General features: G+C 52.3%; 1 protein-coding gene across 1 annotated transcript in view; it reads right to left on the bottom strand.

The window, feature by feature from the left end:
* GPT2 (glutamic--pyruvic transaminase 2) overlaps positions 1–13,620 on the bottom strand; it is a 38,372-nt gene extending 24,752 nt beyond the window's left edge. The window contains exons 1-4 of the mRNA XM_062176493.1: positions 13,523–13,620; positions 13,030–13,294; positions 4,406–4,495; positions 2,349–2,457 (exon numbers count right to left, since the gene is read on the bottom strand). Coding sequence (XP_062032477.1) covers positions 2,349–2,457; positions 4,406–4,495; positions 13,030–13,272 — 442 coding nt within the window. The 5' untranslated portion in view covers positions 13,273–13,294; positions 13,523–13,620. The remainder of the gene's footprint in view (positions 1–2,348; positions 2,458–4,405; positions 4,496–13,029; positions 13,295–13,522) is intronic.
* Between the last annotated feature and the right edge of the window lie 6,375 nt (positions 13,621–19,995).

Here is a 19,995-nt window from a genome sequence, read left to right as displayed (position 1 = left end):
TATGTGGTGCATATGATATTAACCTGTGAACTGGTGGGATTTATGGGACAGCAACAATTGAAGATACTGGTACTTGATAGCCTCTTAAGGAAGAGCTGCCTCCAAATTTGAAGCTGGAAAGTACTGGAGTAACTTTCAAAAAGGATAACAGTTCACAGCTTTATAGATTTTTCAGTATGTATGATACAAATCGTGTACAAACTGAAATGTCTGTGTACTGATCTACAACACCAATAAAATCTCAATTTTGAAAAAATAAATTAAAAAAAAATTTTTTTTGACAGGCAGAGTGGACAGTGAGAGAGAGACAGAGAGAAAGGCCTTCCTTTTCCATTGGTTCACCCCCCAATGACCGCTGCGGCTGGTGCACCACACCGATCCGAAGCCAGGAACCAGGTGCTTCTCCTGGTCTCCCACGCGGGTGCAGGGCCCAAAGACTTGGGCCATCCTCTACTGCCCTCCCGGGCCACAGCAGAGAGCTGGACTGGAAGAGGAGCAACCAGGACAGAATCCGGTGCCCCAATCCAGGCTAGAACCCAGGGTGCAGGCGCCGCAGGCGGAGGATCAGCCTAGTGAGCCGTGGCACCAGCCCAATTTAAAAAATTTTTTAAAAATCCCACTTGGGTGGCCCTGGGTCACAGTATCATATTTCATATTTCATTTCCTTTTCTATGAGCAGAAAAGTGCTCAGGTTGCCTGAGGCTTAGCTGGGAGAGCAGCACCCCCAGGTCTGTCATGAAAAAACCAAACTGCCCCTCTTCCTTCTATGCCAGGGCCTGGTAGTGACCCTACAGGGATGGGGCTTCAGTACACTTGTCAATCTTTCTTGCAAACAGGGGCGGGGTTGGCGGGGAGGGAGGGTAGGTACAAAGTACTTCCTAGTTCGAGGATGAGGAGAGAGGACCAGAGTGAACCTCTTCATGTGACAGCCAACCAATGCTCTCTTGCTGTAATACTCCAAGAGGGGACTTACATAGACACAGCCTCCCAAACTCACTGTCCCAGCTCCGGCTGTGAGTGGCAAAAACCTGTTAAAGAGGCTTAGTATGGTGGAACAAACATCTCCTATGCCTTCCCCAATTCATTCCTATGACACACACACAAGGCGATTTTCCTCTCATCTCAACACCTCTCTACTGGGCTTCCAGGAGTCTCAGGTCCGCAGCCATGAGGTCTTTGAGAGGCTTCTTTGTCCTCTGGACCAGGCAGAGGGGACATAGGACAAGGAGCCTGAATGGCCAGGCCTCTTACCATCCCGTGGTGTAGGTCTGGGAACACAGGGCACCGGCCCAAACCCTATCCAGGCTGGCAGGCAGGAGAGCCGAGGGACCCAGAGAGGTACACAACCAGGAAGGTGCCCAGACTCAGAGAAGGGGTGCGTGTATGTGTGTGCTGGGGGTGAGGGATGGGGAACCACAGCCAGAAAACCATGCACAGGGCTCTCCATAAAGAGACAGAGCAGAGCAGAGCAAGGCAGGAAGATGACTGAGAGCAAGGGGGCCCATCCCCTGCTGAGCAAGCGAGAGAAACCCCTGTCCCACTCTCAGCTCCACATCCCAGGACATCAGTGCCCACCACCAAAGTCAGCTCTGAGAACTGGTTTCCTCAGGCTGAGGGAAGTGGATTCCCTGTGTAGGCACTGGGCGAAGGAATGGGGCAAAAATAAACAGAGGGCAGAGGACAAACAGCCAGAGGCTGGAAATCCATCCGAGTGGGGAGGGACAGCAAGTATCATTTTCACTTCGACTCGGGCCAAATTCCAGGCCCTCCTCCTGCGCGGAGTCCTCGGGTGCCTGGTGTTCCGTCAGGAGACGGACAGCTGGGCGTGGGCTCCCAACGAAGGAGAAGAGAGGCCAGGGGGAGAGGGACACAGGGACCAGGGGGAGCAGCTGGCAACAACGTGAAGGAGGCTGCAGAAAGAGGGCTGCAGGGCTCCCAAGGCATTTCTCCTCCCCAGCAACTGCCAGCGCCTCCTAGACCATGCGGGGATGTGTCCAGAGGGCAGGGCCGCCGAACAAGGCTGAGCATTGCACTGCCACTCAGCTCCCTGTTGCCAAGACCAACCCCTGGGCTAAATCTTCTATTCTGAAGAAGGGAAGGCTCTGCTGTCGAAACTGGCTCCTGGGTGGTAAGACCCAAATCCAGCAAAACACAAGCACTGGCCCCTAAAGTCCCAACACACCATTGGCCAAGTGCACGGACGAGAAGTGGAGTGCTATTTTCACTTACTCTGTGCACCAGCCACGCCACATGCAATCACACTCACATAGAGGGACCGAGACCCAGAGCCATGCTGGGAACACACGCTCATCTCACGCTCTTGGGGACCATGCGAGTTGGAGCCTCACCCAGGCTGTTCCCGCCACAGGCCTGTAGGATCCGCCGGGCTCGTTTCTTAGCATCTTCTGGAAAGCTGGGGCTGTCCAACAGGTTTGGGTAGGTGCAGAGTGCCATCACCTGGGGGAACAAGGGTGCAGGCTGGGCTCCCAGCTTCTCCTCCCCATTGCCCCAGGTGGAACACAAGGGATGCTGGGCAGGGACCAGAAGGACATTAGGCTCTCCGCAGCACAAGGGGGTGCTGCTGGGAGCTGGGATGCAGCCTGACCTGGGTTTTGGGACCCACAAGGAGAGCTCAGTAATCAAGTGAGGGTCCTGCTCACCCCTGGCCCTGACTGGCCCAGGAAAGACAGTGGCCTCCCACATGCCAGGCCACCAGAGGTCTCCTGAGCAGAGGGCCAGGGCTGAGCAGGCAGGTGAAGCCCAGATGACAGGAGTAAGGTGACAAAGAGCCCCTCCCTACTCACAGCTTGAGCTTCCCCCACACCCTTCCTTGCTATCTGAAAACTAGGCCAGCTTTCTCAACTCGGTAACAGGGAAAATCACCCTAACCTCACCAATTAAGAGGATTAAGCAAGGAAAGGTGTGCAAAGGTGCTGGTTAACCCCAGTTCACCAGGCAAGTCTAAGCTGGCAGCTTAGGGGCTGAGCCAGGTGCACTGGGGAGGCGGAGGTGGCAATTAGGGCTCCCGGCTCTGACACCAGCCAGGCGACTTCAGCAGGTGCCTGGCTTCTTGGAGCTGCGTTTTCTGCCCAGGCATGATGGGCACTGACCCGGCCTGCTCACCTCCCAGGTATCCTAATGAAGCCCACAGGAAGTGCATGAAGGCTGGAAGAGGCCAGCAATAGGCAGGAGGTGCCGGGCCTGCCATAGCCAGTGGCAGGGCAGGATCTGGGGACATGTCTGCAAGCCAGTAAAGGCTGAGGCCTGTTCATGACCCAAGCCCCTCCCCTCCAAAGAACATACTTCTAGGACAATCAGGGCCGCTGATTTCCTCCCATCTCCACTTCCCTGGTACAGCCACTCTGATCCATTTCCCCATCTGGGGCCCAGCTGGCGACTCTGATATCCATGGGCAGCTGGCATGCTCTGAGGTTCAACAGTGGCAGCCACAGGACGGAGGCATGGTGGGTGCTCCTCAGACCAGGCCCAGCCTCACTTGCTCTTCCCTATTACCCTCAGGGGCTTCAGGCTGAGACCCCTCCCGCCCTCCTCTACCCCAGGGCACAGGCTAGGGTCATACTTCCCTGGTGCCACTCCTGCAGTCAGAGACATGGGGAGGGAAAAGGGAACCAGGCGCCTGGCATTCAACTTCCCTGCCCACCCCCAACTAGTGAACTTTAACCACACAGGAAAAGCCTTCACCCAGCTGGGGCTCCCACCTCTGTTCAGGCTGTCCCTCACCCTGCTTCCCCTTCTCTGGCCCACAAATCCCAGTGTTGGAGCAGAGTCCTTATGGTTGGTGTCACACTGAAACTCTGAATTATGCCTTCTCCTGGAGCCCTTAGCAGTGAGCTGAGCCACGCTGGAGGCAGCCAGGAGAGCAGCAGCTGACAGCGGCAGCCAGGCCCCAGGCTCTCCTCTGTGCCGGGGGGCGGCCTCCACACTCATCATCTCACCGTGACCCCAGTCGCCCTCTGAGGCAGTGCCTTGGTGAGCTCCACATGCCCAAGGCCACTCACCCAGAAAGGGACACAGCCAACACTCCAAAGCCAAGTTGTTTCACTCGGAAGTTCTTTCTTGACCCAGCACATCACCTCCCAGTCCCCTGGGTCTCTACCTCTCCCCTGGCCAGCTGCCCACCCCACTGCTGTCCATGCCAACTGACCTTCTACCTACTCAGCAACCTCCAAATGAGTTTAGCGTTCCTGATGACCTTGGGAGGAGAAAAGGCCAAGGGAGAGCACCAGGGGACATCAGGCACTTAAGGGGCCGCCACATCAACAGCACTTCCCTGTGGGATTCTGGTGCCACCTGGGCCTAGGGGGCTGGAATTACAAGGAGGCAGAGGCTGGCCCTGAAGCCCATGCCGGTCCCACACAGCCTCTGCTCCTGAAGACTGACTCACCTGTCGGAGGAAGGTGATTGGCTGCTGGCCCATGGCCTGGGCATCCCCGATGTTGGCTCGGATGACCTCAGTGAACGGTTTTTTGATACCCTGAGTGGAGAGAAGGCAACAGGTGGTTATACTTAGAGACACTCAGACTCTGGATTCCTGAAGCCTTGCAGTGAGCCCACAGGATATTAATAAGTTGCCCTATTTTGAGCCTCACTGAGTGTTAGGCTTGGTGTCAAGCCCTTGACATGCCGGGTCTCATTTAACCTTTACAACCACCCCATGAGGTAGAACTACTATTAATCTAATTACACAGATACAGACATCCAAGGTCATGTCATTGATAAGTACAAGTACTGAGATTTGAACCCAGGAAGCCAGACTCCAAGATCTCTCTTCCTAACCACTATGCTCCACTGCCAGAAAGCCCCCACTTTCCGGGAAGGCTGGAAGAGCTCTCCTGGGCAGCCAGAGCATCCTGAGGCAGCAGCAGGACCTCACAGGGATGTCTCCGGGGCACACGTGGTGGGCGGGAGACGGGTGTCAGCATGGAACACGTCAAACATCGGGGAGAGAGGACCCCAGACTCCCCGCACCCCATCCCCACGTGCAGCCCCTCCTCGAAGGGTTAAGTCAACAGCCAGGGACACTGAGGACACCTTCTCCAGAAGACACTGACCAGCAGGGAATTCTTGGGGTTATTCTCTTGGAACCCTGACTTTGTAGAATGATGAATATTTTCCCCAGAGACAAAAGGATTTAAGAACAAAGTGGAGCCCACTCTTGAGCAATGTGCTTAGCACAGACAAGAGGGCACAGAGAGAGGAATTCAAGAGACCCTTGTGACATCACTGAAGAGGTGACAGGGACACCCCAGCTGCTGCAAAGGTGAAAATGTGGTTTGACATAGAGGACGGTGGGGACCTGCACACACGGGGATCCTACCCAGCTCCCAGAACTAGCCCTGGAAAACTTGCAATCAACAACAGGTTCAAGGACTTTGCAGGGTGGCTGAAAGGATGATCTGAGATAAACAGTGCGAGACCACTTGGCAGAGTGCAAGTATCATCCGCTCACAGAACCAGCCCAGGAACGAGCTCGTGAGGGTCATGGCAGAGGAAGAGGGGGCAGTGCCAGGAGGCAATCTGAGCACGGCCAGCCACCCTCCTATCTCCAGCTGTCCTTGCCCTAAGGGCACCCCAAACACAAGTTGAAAGATACATTTCTGTTTCTACACTTGCTTTTTTCTCTCCATTTCATGTCAGGCATAAATAAAAACAGCTTCAGAAAACTTTGTTTTTTTAGAATCAGCACCTTAAGTAAAAACCAGTGGACTTGAAAGACAAAACAAATTTTTCTAAACCTTTTTGCCCGAGCCCTAAGTAATGAGGCATGGGGTCGGGGGAGACACCCAGGGGGCAAGGAAGGTGACCAAGCAATGGCCTGCGGCTTTTCATTAATAGGGTGCATGTTTCCAAGAGTTGTTTTGAGGGGACAAGGAACATTTTAAATCCCTTGTGCCCTTTCCACTGAGTTCTTCAAGGGTGGCCAACATGAAGAACTTGCCCAGGGGCCTCAGGAAGCAGCAAGTGCGATGGAATGCAAGGTGAGGAGCTGCACCCATCCACTGCTTTCGAGCACTGAGAGCAGACAGCCTGGGGAAACTGGGGCCATGGGTTTGTGGCCTCAGGGCTGGTCCCACAGGCAGCAGCCAAGAAGGCAGCGTGGGGAGGGGGGGTGATCCAAGCCACTCTGTGCAAAAGGGCAGGCTCAGCCCACCCCCTGGCAGCAGCCTGGCTCCTGGCACAAGGCCCACTGTCCAGCTTGACTGAACTGTCACAGCCCCCAGGCCTGATTAGCTGAACACAGGTAATTTCTGTGGCATGGGCACAGCCTATTCTTTGGCGGGGAATAAATCTGTCATAGTTGGGAGGGCCAGGAACCAACACACAGCTGCAGGCCCTGGGCCAGCCCAACACAGGGAGAGAATAAAGCCTAGGATGGAGCCCTGGTGCTCCTTTCCTGTGCCCTCCCCTGGCATTGCTCAACCAATACAGGGCATGTTGACATGCAGCCTGGGAACACTGGTCATCTCCTTTCCTGGGTCTTAGAGTCCCTGGACACTGGACACTTCACTTTGATGGATGAACTAGGAGATAGGAAATTGGCTCCTTTGAATGGGCAAGGGTCCCAGCCTACCCAGCCAAGAGCCACCAATGGGAGGAGACTGTTCCGTGCAGATTCCTACGTCTGGGCACTCAAGGTCTACAGGGATTGGGAAAGATCAAGGGGCCTGGAGCAGACTATTAAAAACAGTGACTCGTCCAGGCCTGGCCGGAACACCCAATGGTGCCATGGCCCCAGCCCAGCATCCAGAGCCAGGTCAGAGGGACTAACAAGCATGTAGCATCCTGGTTTCCCCAGAGCTGTTTGTGTAGCACCTGGGGACAGTCCCAGCCTGCCAAGGCTCCCTTCCCACCACTTTGGCTCAGGCAGGTATCAGGGGTTAGCATATTTAGAGGGTATTAGCAGAGGAAAGAGAAAGAGCTGTCATCATTGTTCTTCCTTGCCCACAGCCCCAGTGTCACGATGGGGATGGATCAAGGTGCCATGGGTGATTCTAACAGGTGTACGCCATGGCAAAGGAAATAATTAACAGAATGAAAAGGCAACCTACAGAATGGGAATATTTGCAAACCATATCATCCAATAAGGAGTTACTATCCAAAATACACAAGGAACTCCAACTTAATACCAAAAAAAAAAAAAAAAAAAAAAAAAAGAAGATAACATGATTTAAAAATGGGCAAAGAGTCATTTTTTTCCAAAGAGGACATACAAAATGGCCAATGGGTATAAGAAAAAAGGGTTCAATATCAGTAATCAAATGCAAATCCAAACCACAATGAGATACAACCTTAACCTATTAGAATGGCTATTATCAACAAGTTAAATGATAAGTATTGATAAGGGTACAGAGAAAAGGCAACCTTTGTACAAAGTTGGTAAAACTGTAAATTAGTAAAGCCATTATGGAAAGCAATGTGGAGGTTCCTCGAAAAGTTAAAAAACAGAACTACCTCATGATCCAGCAATCCAACTTCTAGGTACCCATTCAAAGAAATGAAATCAGGATCTTAAAAAGATACCTGCATTTCCATGTCCATTGCAGTAGTACTCACAATTGCCTAGATAGAAAACCAACCTAAATATCTAACTACAGGGGCCCGCGCTGTGGCGCAATGGGTTAATGCCCTGGCCTGAAGCACTGGCATCCCATATGGGCGCCAGTTCGAGTCCGGGCTGCTCCTCTTCCGATCCAGCTCTCTGCTATGGCCTGGGAAAGTAGTAGAAGATGGCCCAAGTGCTTGGGCCCCTGCACCCACCTGGGAGATCCAGAAGAAGCTCCTGATCAGCACAGCTCCGGCCATCGAGGCCATCTGGGGAGTGAATCATTGGATGGAAGACCTCTCTCTCTCTCTCTCTCTCTCTCTCTCTCTGCCTCTCCTTCTCTCTCTGTGTAACTCTTTCAAGGAAAATAAATTTTTAAAAAATCTTTTTAAAAAATATCTAACTACAGAGAAAATAGAGTGTGTGTGTCACACACAATGGAACATTACTTAGCCACAAAAAAGGAAGGAAACCGTGCCACTTGAGAGACAACTTGGATGAAACCAGAGGATATTTTGCTAAGTGGAATAAGTCAGACACAGAAAGACAAATACTGTATGATCTCACCTACAGACAGACAGTGGTTGCCAGGAGCTGGGGCATGGGGGAAATGTGAAATTCTGGCCAAAGTATACAAAAGTTCCTGTTCTAAGTGGTGGGGATCAAATAGTGACTGTAGTTAATAATACTGTATTGTTCACTTGAACTTTGTCAAGGAAGTAGATCTTAACCTCCCTACCCTAATGCACACATAACGAGCAGGCAACTGTGTGGCTTGTTATAATCTTTTCACAATGTCAAATCATCAGGTTGTTCACCTTGAATATATAATTTTTTATTTGTCAATGATACCTTCATAAAGGTGGGAGTAAAAGACAGTTTCCTTGTGTAAGGGATGGCTCTTATCATTTTATGTGACATGTAGGTGGGGACTGGGTAGGATGGTTACTCCCCAGAGAACCTCCCTCTTGTTCAACAAATATTTATTGATCACTCATGCCCGGTGACAAGAGTAAGCAATACAGATGAGGCCATCACCCACCCTGCACAGCCCAGATTGCTGACGAATAAGTAGGCAAGGGAAGCGTTTGGGCAGGCGGGGGGGGGGGGGGGGGAGAAGAAACCTCCTACAAAAAGGCCGGTACCTTCCTGACCCCACAAGGGCAGTGACTGGCACTGAAGCATACAGGAAGTCCTACAGAGAGCTCCGGGGAGAAGCCCTAGAGATGAATCCCAACTAAACTCCAGAGTCCCTGAAAACAGGCATGTGCAAGCAGGGGAAACTGAGGCTCAGCAACAGGACTGACCCCGAAGACATGGGAAGACAAGACAAGCTGGAAGAAACCAGAGCAGTAACTGAGAGACGAGGCGGGAGCTCTCGGTGAAGCGGCACGGCTGGGTACAGACCCCTGAGCTCTGGATGACTAGGGGACAGTCGGCTATAGAAGCTGAGATCTGTAGGGCTGAAGCTGGGTGGAAACTGGATGAGTTCCAAACAGGGTCATTCACAAGAGCAAGAAGCGGGCCCAGGCGGGAAAAAGCCAGCCCCACAGCATAGGTTCTCAGGTTCAGGAGGAGGGCAAGGAAGGAGGGACCCTCAGCATCTCCTGTCGCCAAGCCAGCTCTCGTTAGTGGGCTAACTGGTTCCTCGCTGTCCAAAGTATTCTCACTAAGAGCTCCAACTAGTCCCAGGAGGAATAAACGGTCCTCATTTTACAGATGAGTAAACCAAGGGCAGCAAGCCTGAGGCCCAGAGCACACAAAGGCAGAGGCTGCAGATCCATGGTGACTCGGACAGGCTGGGCAGGTGAAGGGTCTATCCCATTGGAAGCCTACACAAATCATTTTAAAGTAGCATGCAAGAGTGGGTTTTCAGCCTAGCATTTAAGATGCCCACATCAGCACGCCTGGGTGTGATTCCTGGTTCTGGCTCTTGATTCCAGCTTCCTGCTCATGTGGACCCTGGGAGGCAGCGGTAATGGCTCAAATAAGATTCCTGCTCCCTCTGTGAGAGACCTGGATTGAGTTCCCAGCTCCCACCTTTGACCCCAGCCCTAAATAGCTCTACAGTTCTATACCCCTGCTTCGAACCTGCTGCCCTGAGATTGACAGCCTACCTCCCAGTCTACAAACTGGCACCTTTGGGGAGGGAACCAGTAGATGAGAGTTGTCACTTGAAAAAAAAAAGTAGCACCCAAATCTATGGAAAATGATGAGTGGGGTTTCAACACCTGTGCTTGGCATGGCACGTCCAGGGCCTCCAATCTTAGTTCTTAGCTAACTCCAGTCATGTGCTACAGTACCCTGCCATTTCTGCCTCCATCTCACAGCCAGACCACTCTTCTCCACTTCCTGAATGTTTTGCCTTGACTGTGTGCACTTTTTTTTTTTAAGATTTTTTTTTTTTATTTGAAAAGTAGAGTTACAGAGAGGAGGAGAGAGAGAAAGAGAGAGAGAGATCTTCCACCTGCTGGTTCACTCCCCAAATGGCTGCAATGGCCAGGCTGAAGCCAGGAGCTTCATCTGGGTCTCCCACATGAGTGGCAGGGGCTCAAATACTCCATGCTTTTCCCAGGCCATTAGCAGGGAGCCAGATTGGAAATGGACCAGCTGGGACAGGGACCAACACCACATGAGATGCAGGCATTGCAGGGGGTGGCTTAACCTGTCACGGCATAACGCAGGCCCCGAATGTGTGCACTTTTATACGCAGAAGAAGTGAAGCCATTCCTGTCTCCACCTGTTCCAATTCCTAACCCCTATGTCCCAATAAAGCAAGGTTAAAGAAGAAGGTTGAAGAAGAACTGTCAGATCTTTTCAGTACTCTTTTTAGTTACAGCTTACTTTTAAGTGCGGCTCCCAGTGAACACAAGGACCTGAAAAGCAAATAGAGGTTCTCCCCCTTGGAGTTGCTGTTCGGGAGAAACAGGGCCTCCCTGAGAGTACACAGCAGGGCCTGGAGGAGAATGGCCCCTTTTATACCCCTTAGCCACCCCCCCTCATCATTCAAGCTCAGGCTGTACTGTCAGAGAAGCAAGAAAGACAAAGACTCAGTCCAGCCAGCCAGCCCACAGGCAACCACAGGAGCCAAGTGTCCAGTCGAATAGCCTGCAGCTTGCTGAGCACCTGGTGAAAATGATTCCATAAGGCAGCTTAAAGGCCCTGCTACTACCAGAGGCCATCCTTGGGTCCCCCAGGACAAGAAGGCCCAAGAGGGAAGCCTGGGCCAGCCAGGCCACTTCTCTTATAAATAAGGGAAATTGAGAGAGGCCAGGAGAGGATGTAGGATTCACCCCAAGACACCGACTCTACAAATCCCTGCCATTCCATCTGTAACCAAATCAGACCTCTTACAACACCAGTCCCATGTTAATCATTGTGGTTGAAGACAGAAGTAGAAAAACCAAGGCTGTACAAAGCCAAAGCAAGCTAATAAATAAATAAATACAAAGAACAGTTGGGGGAAATACAGCTGCCTCAGGGGACGCTGTTCAAGCTGGCCCAGTGAAGAGCAGCTGTCTCCCAAGAAAGAAATGTTTGAGTGAGGCAATGCTGGCTCGGCTGGGGCTGTGTCTCCAGCACCTACAGCCGCATAACTGAGACTCAATTAAGTGAGAAGAGAATGAACTTGAAGGAAAGCACCCAAGAATGTCGGTGCACAGACAGAACTTCTCCACGAGTGTGGGGGCAGGAGCATCTGTACCAGCAATCAGAGAATGCTCTGGCCCACTGACCAAGAAACATGACCACCTGCAATCAGGCCACACCCCTGCCGGAAACCCTTCCTGGCTCCCCACTTCCCTCCAAAACACACCAAAAAGTCCTGAGCCCAGCACATAAACTCCAGTCCACCTTTCTGTCTCATTTTCCTCCCACATCCCTCTGCTAGATGGTAGGCTACTAACAACACCAGCTCCCTTCCCCAAATACCCAGAACTTTCGAAGCACCTGCCTTTGCTCACAGCACTGCTTCCATTTGGAATGCTCCCACCAATCCTTAATGAATTGGGGGAGGGAGGCTCGAGCCCAGCAGAACAATATGGCAATCAGCTCTCTCTCCAACAGGGAAGCGCCAACAGGGAAGCTGCTATTTAGCAAAAGGTGGAGATCATTCCTGGAACCCTCCCGACTCTGGAATCAGCTGTAATGTGACAAACTGGAATACTTTAATCCCAGCTTTGTTTTAGCAGAGAAACTGCTGCCTCCAGGAGGGCCAGCTGCTGCCTGCCAAATATCAACAAGGAGCACAGCGGGAGAAACCCACGTGCCAGCCCAGAGCTCACCTCCGTGGGAAGCACTGAAACGAGCTTCTCTGGCCCAGCCTTTAAACTTAGCCCTGCAAGGAGTCAGCAGGAGACACTGGACTCTGACTGGGCCAGCTCACTGTTTTGAGTCAGCAGAACTGGGTGTCCCCATGAGGTCCTAGTAAGCCCTGAGCTTATCCAACTCCCAAAGTCCCCAGAGGAATGGGGGCCAAGTGTCATAGTCCCCTTGAGGCTACCTCCCAAGTACTCAAGGGACACCAAGTGACCACTTCACCCTGGGACACTGGGACGTGGTGCCTCTGAGAAAAAAGATCCCGGAGTCCTGTCCCCATGCCACACATTCTGGCTCAGAACTACGTTGAGCAAGCAGCTGGGCGATGCAACCAGCGGCTTTTTACAGTTCTTAGAAGTGTTTCCTTTTTCAGACAACCTTCTTTGAGCTGCCTCCAGAATTCCACCCAGGTGAGAATCGGGTATCCTACAGGGCCACCTTTTACACCCACCCGGCACTCCTGGTCGTGTGGTCACTGTACAGGCAGCTGTGAGCTCAAGCCAAGATCCTGCCAGTCCTCAAGATGAAGACAGTCCCAGGGTCACCTTATCAAGTCCCCAAAGGGCCCAGTCCTCTGCCCCCAAAACCCCCAGCGACCGTACCAGGGCGGAGAGCCTGCTGCCAGCCAAGGTTCCTCAGGGGGCCTAAAACAAGGAATTCCGCCCGGCCCTCCTCCACGCCCCTGTTCTTGTCAGGGAATCATAACTGGCAAAGACCCAAAAGGCCTCAAGACGGAGAGGAACGACGTCTGGAACAAACTCTCCTGAGCGCCGGTTTCCCTCCCACCGCTGCGCCCAGCAGCCTCCTTCCAGCCCGCCTCCGGTTTGCCTTCTTCAAAGCCCGTATTCACTATCTGAAAGTCTCTTTATTCCTGGGCTGCTTCCCTCCCTCCAACGGATCTGGGTTCCACGCTGCTTAGGACACGTAACGAACGTGTGCAGCTCCTGGCAGCACGGGCCGCTCAATTATTGAATTCAGCTCAACAAGTGAACCGTGTCTGAAGGCCTTACTGTGTGCCAGGTGCCCGGCGCGCGAGGGTGAGGGGATGGCGGAGTCGGCCCTGGGGTGGGGAGGGGGCGGGCGGCAGGGGTCGCCGCCGGGCTCCCCGGGCCCTCCGCCCCCCACGGGCCCCCGGCGCCCGCGCTCACCCGCTGCAGCTCCAGCTCGATCTCGCCAGCCTTGAGCACGATGGGTCCCCGCACCGCGTACTCCACCGCTTTCACCTGCGGGTTCATGGACTCCAGCGTGAGGATGCGCTCGCGCCGGCTGCGCTCGGGCCGCACCTTGAGCACGGCCGAGGCCTCGGCGGCCGCGCTGCTCTGACTACGGCCCCAGGGGCCCGGGGTCCGGGGGCAGCAGCCCCGCCGGACCAGCGCCGCCGCCCGCTGCATCGCGCGCCTGCCGAGGGAAATCCTGACACAAAAAGAGAACGAGAACGCGTCGCCTACAGCCCAAGGCAGGCACCCTCACCCCACCCCCAGCCCAGCCAAGGGCTCTCTTCAGCGAGCGGTGCCAGCCCAGCTCTGGGGTTGCGTGCCCATTTCCCGGCGACCAGGACCCTCCGCCGCGCCACGGCAGCGCCAAAGCCAAATGCACCGCCAGATTTGCAAAGGCTGCGCCCAACGGGGGCATGCAACGTGCCTGTCGCCGCCAGACCGCCCCTCACAGCGAGGGGCTAGAGCGCGCGCCTGAAGCTGCTCCTCGGCCGGGGCTCCCTCAGCCGCATCCCTGCGCTCGGCTCCCGCACCGCCCGGCCCCCTGCGCTCGCACACCCACCGGCGCCGAGTCCGCCTCGAACCTGCGCGCTGGCTACTGGGCTTTGTAGTTCTCCTGGTCATGTCCGGAGTCGCTGTAGGGAGTTAGTCGAACTACAAGTCCCACAGTGCCCCGCGCAGGCCCCGACGGGGGCCGGGCAGGAGGCGGGAGCAGCCGTTTGGCTCTGCCCCGGGCTGGGCGGGTTCTTTGTCCTCGCCGGAGGTGGGGGGCGGGGGTGGGATGGGGAGGATAGAGGTCCTGGCTGGGGCCGGACTAGGACAGTGGTCTGTGCCGCTTTTGAGAGTGTAGAGCTACTTGCAGCTTCTCTGTGGAGGCGCATCCCGCCTCCCTCCACTCCCAGCCCCCAACATCTACAAGGACGGGCTGCAGGATGGTGCAGTCTTCCCCCCGAGTTTCATCATCCAGGGCCCCACGCTGCTACCGCCGCTCACTGAGGTTGGTAGGCAGTGGAGGTTAGGCTCCTAGCCTTAGACTGTGCCGCTCAGACCCCTTGTGAACGTCAGTTGCCTTGATAGCAAAGTGGGGATCTGCCCACAGTCTCTAAGGATCGTTGCAAGAATTACGGGACCATACACCAGCTGGGCAGGCTTTTCCTGACCACCCCATTTGAAGCCCTACCTCACCTCCATTACTTCCACTTTATTTCTTTTCTAGCATCTGACGTCCTGGTGAGGTACTTTTCACTCATCACCCACCCCATCCCCCCAGACCCCATGAACCATGTAAACCCCAGAAGGGCAAAGGACAGTGTTTTTCTTGTTCGTGGAATCCGCAGCACCTCTACTAGTTCCCTTGTAGGCAGTCAGTAAATATTTGTTGAGGAATGAGGGTTCACCATAGAGTAACTATTACCTTTGGCAAAAGTATCTCCAGACAAAACTCTTCCTGGCTCACCCAGAGCCAGTGCAGAGCAAGGCTAGGTGTGGTGTAGGATAGGTAGGAATAGGAAAGGAAAGGCTTGAGCTACTTGAGACACTGCAATCTACAGAGAGGATTGGGAGTGGTCACTCCTCTTGGCCTCAGATTCTCCATCCGAAAAGTAAATTGGATTAAAAGCTCTCTCGGATCCCTTCCTGTCTTGGATATTCAGTAAGTCTAGATGTTTTCGAGTAGAAAGACAGTCCAGAGCTTGCACACCACAACAAAAACAAAAACACATATAGGCCTTAGATTTGTGAAAGGCAGGGGCAGGAGGTGCGTAATGTGGGGAAAAGATGGCAAGAAACCCAGGCTTTACCATGGCTGCATCCAGCCGCTTGCTGTTTATCTGAAGCCTGCGCAAGCCTAGTTTCCTCATGTAAAATGGAGATGACAACACCTGCCTCACGGAGCTACGCAGAAAGTTCAAGGAGGGGATTGTGTACAAGCCAAAGCTTGGAAGCTAATGCTGTGATTCACGCTTGGTCACCCTTGTCAAGAGAATGCCATTCACTTTGATGAACTAGATTACCAGCAAACAGGGGAAAGGGGACAGGGCAGGGGAAACAATAGAAATCAGAGATCTGAGTATTTCTGTGTTAGCAAATGGGCCTACCCAGGGCTCTGGAAAGGTAATCTATTGGTTCCACCCTTGCACCTGTGTCTACACTAGCTCCTTCCCAGCCTCTGTCTCAATGGCAGGTATTCAGTTACCAGGTAAAAGACTGTCCCACAGTGAGCTTAACTGGCTCCTCGGAGGACTCCACTGCCTTCAATGTCATTTTGTCATGTACTCTGCCCAGTTGGGGAGAAAAACACACCCCGCCACCTCCAAAACATGCTTAACCTTGACCTGCCTATGATGCAAACGCAGTCTCTCACTGTCCACCATAGGTTGGTGTACCGTGTCCTCTCTCTTCCTCTACCCCTGATTAGTAGGGACACAGGAGCTGGGAGGGAGAACTCAGAAAGGTGAGCACAAATCCAGTTGCATCACTGGGAAAAGCAACACCCAGGACACAGACCCTTTAGGTGGATTACTGCGTCATCCTTGTCAAAAACAAGGACTTAGTACTCCTGATATGTCCACTGCCAATTGAAAAAACAAGGACTTAGTACTCCTGATATGTCCACTGCCAATCGGACTCTGAGAAATCCCATTGTGTTCCTGCAAACCATACTTGGCAATCAGCAAGGCACTTCTACACCCAAAAGAGCAGACAATGTAATGCCCACTTTACAGATGATGCTCAGAGATGCACAGAGATGGTACATTCAAGTGGTACAGCAAACAGAGAGCAGGAATTGTGATTCTTAACCCAGGTCTATAGCACCTCACCCCCCCCCCCACACACACACACATAAAGACTGGGCTTGTGTAGCTCCCTGGACTGAGAAATTTGAACTGCTCATTGCAATGCACTGAGCCTTTAGAAACTCTTTGGATGGTAGCTATTATGATTGCAGCAATAGGTTCAACTTTGCTTTTTAAAAAAAAATTATTTGAAAGAGTTACAAAGAGAGAAAGACTCAGAGAGAGAGAGAGAGAGAGAATCTTCCATTCACTGATTCACTCCCCAAATGGCTATAAAGAAACCAGGAATCAGGAGCTTCTTCTGGGTCTCCCATGTGGGTGGCAGGGGCCCAGGGACTTGGGCCATCTTCTGCTGCTTTCCCAAGCCCAATAGTAGTGAGCTGGATTAGAAGTAGAACAGCCAGGACTTGAACTGGCACCCATATGGGATGCCCGAACTGCAGACAGTGGCTTAACCTGCTGTACCACAGCGCTGGCCCCTGAACTCTGCTTTTATTTTGCTGTCTATATGAGGGTCAGGGACAAGCAGCCTCCTTAATGTTAAAGCTAAAAACTTAATTGAAATAATCATGAATGTCTTTCCTTCAAATACACACCAAGCTGCTTTCTACCCACAAACTTGGGAGAATCATAGGTGTGCAAGACATGGTAGCGATCTTCATCTTCAACAACTTCGACAAGTTTTTACTGGGCACAGACTATATGCCAGGTACTGGCTAAGTTCTGGGACTATAATGAGTCAGACTGTCCCTGTCTGCACAGAATAGAGTTTCTTAGCAAAGGCAGACATCCACCCAGTAATCACATACTCAAACATGATTACAAACTGATGAGTGCTGGGGCGGAACAGGGCGGCATTTTATGAGACCTCAGAGGTCTGAGTGAAGGTTTCCCAGCTACAGTGAGCCATGAGCTGCCCTGAGGTTGATGAGGCATAGCAGTACTGGTGTGTGGTAGACACAGAGATGGCAGTCACACCTCCCTGCTGAAGCACACAAGGCAGGACACACAAATCCTGTCACCTCCACTGCCCCAGGGCCTCCCCAGCAGGTTGGCTGAGGCTTTGTCAGGCCTGTGTCACAGTTTTCCTTTCTCTGCCCATGCTGCTTCCTCCCACTTCCTCTTACAGGGGTTCACTCCTAATATCACACCCCATCTCGGGGTCAGCGGTGAGGACAGCTTCCCAGGCCAGGGACCACCAAAGGCCTAGCAATCTGAGGGACTCCACAGTGACTGCAGGACAAACAGTGAGGGAGGACAAGGCTGGAATACAAGACATGAGTGGCATCAGGACAGGCAGGCCAGCGAAGCATTTTGGTATTTCCTAAATGTGAGACTTGAAACCATGAAGCTACTAGCAAAAATAATAATAATAATGAGGAAACTCTTTAATTTAAATTTTAAAATCATTGACCAAAGAATTTTTGTCCTCATCCAAGAACTGTTGAGAACTTCCGGAATGCTGAAAGTAGGGGGACAACATAATCAGATCTGTATTTAAATTCTGTTGCTTGGAGGATGGAGTAGATCAGGGGCATCGAGGTGCTGGAGGGCGAATTGTGGAACCAACAAGGTCCAGTGCTGGCTGGATGAGGGCTGGGTGGCGGGAAGTGGACAGGCTTGTCTGCACCACCAGCACCTGGCACATCACCTAGCACAGAGGTTTTCAGTACATTCTTGTTGCTTGAGTGAGAAAGTAGATTCTGCAAGGTCCATGCAGTCCAGCACGGGATGGGTGGTAGGTGATAAGAGCAGTGTCCAGGAATTGAGTCCAGCTTGTCTTTGGACTCCTTGAGATCCATTCGTAGATAACCACAGGCCAGAACAGAAAGTGGGTCTTCCAAGAGAAGCCTATGGACATGAGAGGGCTGCAAGGGAGGGATGAATAACTTCCCAGGATGCTAATCCATGGTTGGACTGAGTGCTTGAATGACTCTTTCAGAGCTAACTCATAGTCTCTAGCTCTCAGGGACACTCAGGAAGCCTGGGAGACGTTAGTATTCTCAGTAATCAAATGCCTTGACTCATGCTCTCGTGAGCATGTGATCCCAAGGTGATTGTCCAAGGATCCCAGACAGTGATTCTAAAGTGTTATCCAAGGATCACCTGAGTGTTTGCTTAAAATGCAGATTTCCAAAGCCTTGGCCTGAACTTGCTGGTTCTGAAATTCCAAGAGTAGATTGCCCCAGGAATTTTCTCATAATGAAGTTTGAGAAGCATAAGGGCAGGGCCAGGCTGGGCATGTCATGGTGGGAAAAGGTCAAATCAGGGAGGTCTGAATTCTAGCAGCAAATATGTCATTAATCTCATTTGGCATTCTTGAACCAGGGCTATCACCTCCTCCAGCCTTAGCTTCCTCTTCTACCTGCATTTCTACCTGAATCCAGACCATGTGCTCTTCCAAGAAGCTTAAAGACACTAAACCTCCCTTCCAACCCAGGCGGCTCCCCTATTCACTAGACTGCAGACTTGGCTCAGCGAGTCTCCATTCCCTCACCTGCCAGTGAGCGGAACAACAGTGCTGCTTAGATGGTTGCTGAGATGATCAGAAATGATTCATTAAGTTTCTTCATTTATTTGAGGGACAGAGAGAGTAACAGCTCCAATCTTCTGTTTCATTCCCTAAATACCAAATAGCCACAGCTGCCAAGACTGGGCTGAAGCCAAAGCTGGTAGCCAGGAGCTCAACCAAGTCTTCCACATGGTGGAAAGACCCCAATTACTTGAGCCATCACCACTGCCTCCCAATGTCTGCATTGGCAGGGAGCTGAAGGTGGGTATCAAACTTATGCACTCAGATATGGGAGGCAGGCATCTTAACCATTATGCCAAACATCTTAACCACTGTGGCCCTAGAGATAATATTTCTTTTTAAAGATTGATTTATTTATTTGGAAAGCAGAGTTACAGAGGGGAAGAGGCAGAGAGAGAGAGAGAGACTTTTCATCACTTGGTTCATTTCCCAAATGGCTGTGAAATAGGCAGGCATACAAGTTAAAATTGTTAGATTTGTGAACTGGAAGACCACGTCTTTATCATGCCCCTGTGTGACCTCATGCCCCTACCAGATGCCTTTGCCAATCCCCTGAGTGGCTTCATTCTCCTACCTGTCCACACCAGGGTGCCAACCAGCCAATCAGGTTAATTAACCACTCCCCTTTGGAAGCGGGTTAAAAGCCTGGGGCACAGTGTGTCCAGGGCCCGGCTCTTCCCTGGCCTCTTGTCAGGAGGGGGCTTACTGTAGCCCCACGCCTCCAGGGTGCATGGCCTTCGGGCCATGTGCTCTAGGCTTCCTGGCCCAGATACAAGCCTAGATGCTCTTCCACGTGGCTGGTTCCTGGTGCTTGGTATGAACCCCTATTCACCTCCCTCTCCTAAATAAAGCTCTCACTCTCCTATGCATCTTTCTCTCTAAATAAAAGCTTAAAATGTACCATACTGCCTCGTTTATCTGCCAGTATTTAGAATTCTTCCCTAAATATTAGGTAAGAACCCTCTTGGGCTTATTAATATTGGGGATTTAGTAATAAGCCCGTGGTGAAATCGTATGGCACCCCAAGTTCCAGTAGCACATGTGGCACCCTGGATAGCATTTCTAGGGAACTTTAAGGGGCCACATTTCAGTGTAAATTTTAGGGGGTCTTTTCCGATTTCAGCTGCAATGGCTGGAGCTGGCTGATCCAAAGCCAGGAGCCAGGAGCATCTTCTGGGTCTCCTATGTGGGTAGAGACGCCCAAGCACTTGGCCCATCTTCTACTGCTTTCTCAGGCCATAGCAGAGAGCTGAATCGGAAGTGGAGCAGCTGGGTCCTGAATCTGCGCCCATACGGGATGCTGGCACTGCAAACAGCGGCTTTACCTGCTGTGCCACAGTGCTGGCCCCAGAGATAATATTTTAAATTTTATTTTTCTTATGGATATTTGCATAGATTGAAAACTATACTGGAAGAGGGAGGGTGACCCTGCTGGGTAGCTGGTAAAGCCACCACCTACAAGGCAGGCATTCCATATGGGCGCCGGTTCATGTCCTGGCTGCTCTATTTCTGATCCAGCTCCCTGCTGATGGCCTGGGAAAGGTAGTGGAAAATGGCCCAAGTGCTTGGACC

This window comes from Lepus europaeus, chromosome 19 (genome assembly GCF_033115175.1).
Source record: "Lepus europaeus isolate LE1 chromosome 19, mLepTim1.pri, whole genome shotgun sequence".
Taxonomy (NCBI): domain Eukaryota; kingdom Metazoa; phylum Chordata; class Mammalia; order Lagomorpha; family Leporidae; genus Lepus; species Lepus europaeus.
The sequence above is the reverse complement of the archived record's forward strand: the minus strand, read 5'-3'. Positions and strand labels throughout refer to the sequence as shown.